The 6254-nt window shown below is 45.8% G+C and overlaps 1 protein-coding gene across 1 annotated transcript; it reads left to right on the top strand.

The window, feature by feature from the left end:
• Window positions 1-418: 418 nt before the first annotated feature.
• LOC118756251 lies at window positions 419-6075 on the top strand (the record flags this gene model as incomplete). Its single annotated transcript, XM_036491024.1, is given in 1 exon segment — window positions 419-6075. A coding segment is annotated over 1 exon segment (5285 nt), but the record flags the coding sequence as incomplete, so codon positions are not given.
• Window positions 6076-6254: the final 179 nt, after the last annotated feature.

Raw genomic sequence — 6254 nt, 5'->3', positions numbered from 1 at the left:
TTTTTTTCTCACTTGCCTTTTCTCTTCATCCTTAGCTGCGGTATATGTATGTACATATGTACATACATACATAAACATATATGTACGGTTGTGCCGAGCTGAGATTTGCATTTTTTGTCTCTCGTTTTTTGGACATTAACTGTGAGCAGTTCGATTAGGAAATTCAATTGTTGTGCAACTATAGTCACGGCCACGTACCATTTGATTTGTAAGAACATTGTATCGAAATAAATTACAAATAAGTTAAAAACACAGTGCGTTTAGTGGTTTTAGACATTCATAGCTGCAAAAAAAGGCTTTGTAGCTCAACATTTTTTGGTGACCCCGACGTGATAGCCGTGACAATTTAGTTGTGCAAAAAGAAAATCAATTCAACAGACATTTAGTTATTTAACAATAATAGTTGTTGTGCTGCGCGACAACTTCCATTCTTGCTGTACATATGTATTTTCGTGCATAGTACATACAATCCGTTCTTTGTAATCACCACTGTGATTTGGAGCAATTGTGGTGTGATTGTTAAACGGTCAAAACTGTAACTTTGCGTACATACATAGCCCTTGGCTAGTACATACAATCCGTTCCTTGTAGTCTGGACGGTAAACTTGCGAGTTTGTGGCGTGATCATTAAACGGTTAGGACTATAACGTTACATACATACATCACGGCTGTCGTTTGCATTCTGCATCCATCGCTTAGCAGTTGATATATATTTTTGCATACGTTTGTTTTATATTCGTTGCGTTGCTGAGAAAACATCCACTCAAGTTGTTCTTCTCGAACCTTCAATATGTCGCTTAGCCCAGCTAATGGTACTGCCAACGGGGAAGGTTCATCAAACATTGCCCCAGCGAGTGGGCAAGTGTCTTCAGACCGAGTGTTGTTTTTGAAGTCGAAAACAATGTCCCTATTCAACCGGCTTGAGCGCACAGCGGCAGAAATGGACGTGGAAAAGCTTCAAGGCATGGATGAGTACGACTTAGCAGCAATTGTCGAATTATTAGGTGAATTAAAATCAGCCTTTACTGTCGCTCACACCAGTTTGGAGGAACTAGATTTCCATTCCATTGCCAGTGTTCTTCCCTGCAAATTTGATTCCACGGTAACAAATCTTAAGGCGAACCTGCAACGAGAGATTGGGAAACGTACTACATCCCGCCACTGCTCGACATTCAGAGCGAACGCCGGCGATTCCCAGTCCATCATCGTGAATGCTAATCCTTCTCGCTTGCCTTTGCTGACGTTGCCTAAATTTAGTGGTGCTTACACTGAGTGGATGAACTTCCTTTCGATGTTCATCTCTGTCATCGACAAGGATAGCGACCTAACGCAAACCGATAAACTGCAGCATCTTCGTTCCTGCTTGAGTGGTGCAGCACTGGATACCATACGATCGCTAGAGATAAACGAGGCTAACTACAAAATTGCGATAGAACTTCTTAAAAAACGATTTGATAACAAAAGACTTATCTTTCAGGCACACATCAGGGAGATCTTTGGGTTGGAAAGGGCAGGCACATCCGTTAGCAAGCTACGAGAGTTGAGGGACAAAGTCACTTCGCATATACGCGCGTTGCAATCACTTGCGTCCAAGGAACAAATCGCAGACTGTATAATCATACAATTGTTAACTCAGAAGCTGGACAAGGCAACCCAAGCCAAATGGGAGGAGAATTCTTCAAGCAACGAGCTGCCGTCGTGGGACCAGTTAGCTGACTTTTTAGAGAAGCGCTGTCGAACACTCGAAAACGTAGAGCATGCCATGGTAGAGCAAGGATTTCAGGTTGGAAAAAGTGGAAAAAACGTGAGTACCAATCAAAATAAATCATTTCTTGCTTCGAAAACCTCTGCGTGTGGTTGCGCATTTTGTGGATCGGCAGATCATCTCATTTACCACTGTCAACGGTTCGCAAATTTATCGCCAAACCTTCGTCAGAAAGAGACCAAGAAACTTTCTCTTTGCCTTAATTGTCTAAAGGCGGGTCATCAGATGCGAGATTGTAAATCTGGATCTTGTCGCAAATGTCAATCGAAGCACCACACCCTTCTACATTTTGATCGTACAAATATAGCTTCACCTGCAACTCGAGGTGCGGCTTCTCAATCAACTACAGCTCAGTCGAACGCAATGATTGCAACGTCGCCTGTCCTTCCACAAGCCCTTACTTCACAATCTCCATCTGATGCTGTGTTTTTAGCCACTGCGATAATTCATGCTAAAAATCGTGCCGGAACTTTCGTCCCATGCCGCGCACTGTTGGACTCTGGTTCCCAGCCGCACTTTATTACAACTCGTTTCGCCAATCAATTACAACTTCGTAAAACCAAATCCTCGGCTGCCATTTCGGGCATTGGGGATGCCAATTTCTCCACAGAGGGTTACTCGGTCGATGTCGTTCTGAGGTCGCGGACTTCAGATTTTTCTACACGTATTACAGCCGTTGTTGCGCAAACAATCACTGAAAATCACCCTAGTTTTTCGGTGGTCACGGCGGACTGGAACGTTCCTTCAAACATTCAACTAGCTGACCCGAATTTTAACTTACCACAGCGCATTGATTTGCTCATCGGAGCAGGATTGTTTTTCGAACTACTTTGTGTGGGGCAGATTCAGTTGGCGCCCGGTCTGCCAATACTTCAAAAAACTCTACTGGGCTGGGTGATATCCGGCGGTGGTCAACAGTCTTCAAAGCTCTCGTCATTTATAGTTAACAAAAGGTCTTCCAGCTGCGAAGATTCCAGCACTAGACTGGACGATTTAGTACGTCGTTTTTGGGAGGTTGAGCATGTTTTCGAACCAATCGTTAGGACAACAAAAGAAGAGCTTGACTATGAGGCGCACTTCAAAAATAATCTTTCGCGTTTGCGCTCCGGTGAGTACTCAGTTCGACTGCCACTGAAGCTCGCTCCTGAGGCATTAGGCGATTCGTATCTGCAAGCTAAGCGCCGTCTCGAAGGTCTTGAGCGGAAACTAGCCCGAAATCCTCAATTGAAGGAAAAATATTCGGCATTTATTCAGGAGTATCTTGACCTCAATCACATGTCGTTGGTCCCCAGCGCATCCGTTCAAGAGTGTAAATATTTCTTACCTCATCATTGCGTCATTAAAGATGATAGCTCCACAACAAAGCTCAGAGTCGTATTTGATGGTTCTGCTTCCACAACCTCGGGATTGTCTTTGAACGACTTACTCATGGCGGGGCCATCGATTCAGCCCAAACTCTTCGATATTCTCGTTCGATTTCGCTCATTCCCCGTTGCACTCACCGGAGACATATGCAAAATGTATCGGTGCGTTCGAGTCGCTGCACCCGATAACATGCTGCAATGCATATTGTGGCGTAACTCGCCAGAAGATGAATTCAGCGCTTATAAGCTGGATACAGTTACATATGGAACCAAGCCAGCAGCGTTTCTGGCCATACGGGCAATGCATCAGCTCGCCTCGGATGAGTCCTCATCTTACCCCTTAGGCGCACAAATCGTTATGCGCGACTTCTACGTAGATGATCTGATATCCGGTGGAAACACGGTAGAAGAAGTACTCGAAATCAGGCATCAAACGACCAGCCTCCTCGCTCGTGGCAATTTCCGCTTACGGAAGTGGTGCTCCAATAGCCAGGAGGTTCTGGGTGACATCCCTGATGCTGATAGAGAAAGTTTCCTGAAATTTGATGACGGTAGCAACATCACCAAAGCGTTGGGTCTTGTATGGGATCCACTCAAGGATAGTTTCTTGTTTGCTTTCACTCCCCGAATTACACCTGGCAGAAATTCCAAACGTTCTGCATTGTCTACCATAGCTCGTTGCTATGATCCACTTGGACTTATTGGTCCGACTCTAACCAAGGCGAAAATTATTCTGCAGCGTATGTGGAGGGACAAACTTGAGTGGGACGAGAGCCTACCGCAATCGCTTGATACAGCTTGGTCTGCGTTCTGCAAGGACTTCGTCGACGTGCATCACTTATCATTCCCGCGTTACATCGGAGCCACACATGAAGTCCACGCATTTTGCGATGCCAGCCTCGAGGCATACGGCGCTTGTATTTATGCTCGCTCAATCAAAGATGGCAATATTCAAGTTCATCTATTGTGTTCAAAGGCTCGAGTCGCCCCGTTGAAGACACTTACTGTGCCAAAGCTAGAGCTCTGTGCTGCTGGTTTACTAGCGCATTTAGTAGCCGAAATCGCAAAAATGAAGGTGTTTGATTGCTCCTTTTATTGCTGGTCGGACTCGACTGTGGTGCTGTCGTGGCTAAAGGAAGTACCCTCTAAATTCAACGTATTTGTAGCTAATCGGATTTCTAGTATACAGCAACTTACAGAGGGCATGCAGTGGCGCTACGTCCCTACAGCCATGAACCCAGCGGATATTTTGTCTAAGGGAGCTGCGCCTGCTGAGCTGTCACGTTCAACGCTTTGGACCCACGGTCCTCCATTCTTGCAGGTAGCAGAGCACGATTGGCCAGACATCACGGTGTCCCACACCAAACTTCCAGAAATTCGCCAAAGGGCTCTGGTGACTTTAAACGATAGAATCGATATCTCACTCTCTTTTAAATACATAAACTCTTTTAGCAAGATGCAACGCATTTTTGGATACGTGCATAAATTTTTAAACATTCGCAGATCGAAAGGAACGCCGCATCTCACCTGTGAAAACGTTCATCCAGGAACTCAACTTTTAATTCGCCTCGTTCAAAGAGCGCGGCTTTGGTCAGAGTACGATGCGCTGAAGAACAACAAAAGTGTCCACTCTTCGAGCAGCATCGCGTCGTTGTCACCATTTTTGGATGACCTGGGAGTTATTAGAGTTGGTGGCCGACTAAAGCATTCAACGCTCGGCTTCGAAGCACGACATCCAAGCATTCTTCCAAAGGATCATCCTTTAACGTTCGCCATAATTACGTATTTCCATCGCAAGTGTCACCACGCAGGCCCCCAGTCCCTTCTAGCTTCAATTCGCATGCAGTACTGGCCTATAGGTGGAAGAAAGACTGTGGCACGCGCCCTACGAAAATGCGTCATATGCTGCAGATCAAAGCCACGACTTTTCGAGCACATCATGGCGGATTTGCCAAAAGAGCGCATTCAAGCCTCGCGTGCCTTTATCATCTCTGCAGTGGACTATTGCGGACCATTCTATTATAAGCCCGAAGCGCGCAGTAAATCGCCCCAGAAATGCTATATCAGCGTATTCATTTGTTTTGCAACAAAGGCCGTTTGGATGGAACTGGTTAAGGACCTTTCAACTGGTGCTTTTCTGGATGCCCTAAAACGATTTGTCGCTACGCGTGGTACACCAAGCTGCATCTGGTCTGACAACGCAACCAATTTTGTAGGCGCTAAGAACGAGTTGAAAGATTTACGACGCGTGTTTCTCAGTGAAAAGCATCGTACAGAGGTTCACACGCACTGCCTTAACAATGGTTTCGATTGGCGATTCATACCGCCTCGTTCGCCGCACTTCGGTGGCCTTTGGGAGGCCGCAGTAAAAATGGCAAAGCAGCATTTGTATCGCACTGTTGGAACTGCAATTCTTGGTTTCGACGAATTGCGCACCTTGGTATGTGAAATCTCTGCCATAATTAATTCTCGCCCACTTGTGCCAATTTCAGAGAATCCCGACGATATTGACGTATTGACGCCAGGTCATTTTCTTATCGGTGGCCCCCTTACAGCACTTCCAGAACCGGACCTTACGCCTCTAAATTACAATCGGCTCGATCGGTGGCAGCGCGTTACCTATTTGCAACAAATCTTCTGGAGGAGGTGGAGTGAAGAATACTTAACTCTTCTCCAGCAGCGCGCCAAGTGGCGCACTCCACAGCCCAATATCCAAATCAACGACGTGGTATGCATCAAGGATGAAAATTCTGCGCCTCTAAAGTGGCCTTTGGCTCGCGTCACTGAAGTCATCACTGGTACAGACGGTGTTGCTCGAGTTGCGGTTCTGCGTACCTCTACTGGCACTACGCGTCGAGCAGTGAATAAGCTGTGCGTCCTTCCTGTTAAGGATTCTGTTGAATGCCCTGACCTTTCAACGGAGGGGAGGATGTTCGGAGCAGCAGCTGGAACCTAACTAGAAGAAATTCATTTACATCATACTTATGTGCACTGCCCTGCGTGGTAGTTAAAAACTAGCTTTGTAATACCATAACTTAATATTCCTTTAATTTTTAGTGCATTTGGCCACCTTAATCTTATCACTTGCGCTCAATATTAGTATCAATCATTCTTGTAGTTTTTTT

This window comes from Rhagoletis pomonella, unplaced genomic scaffold (genome assembly GCF_013731165.1).
Source record: "Rhagoletis pomonella isolate Grant_MI unplaced genomic scaffold, Rhpom_1.0 Rhpom_scaffold_05332, whole genome shotgun sequence".
Lineage (NCBI taxonomy): Eukaryota > Metazoa > Arthropoda > Insecta > Diptera > Tephritidae > Rhagoletis > Rhagoletis pomonella.
Note: the sequence above shows the minus strand (reverse complement) of the source record. Positions and strands in the feature narration are given on the sequence as shown.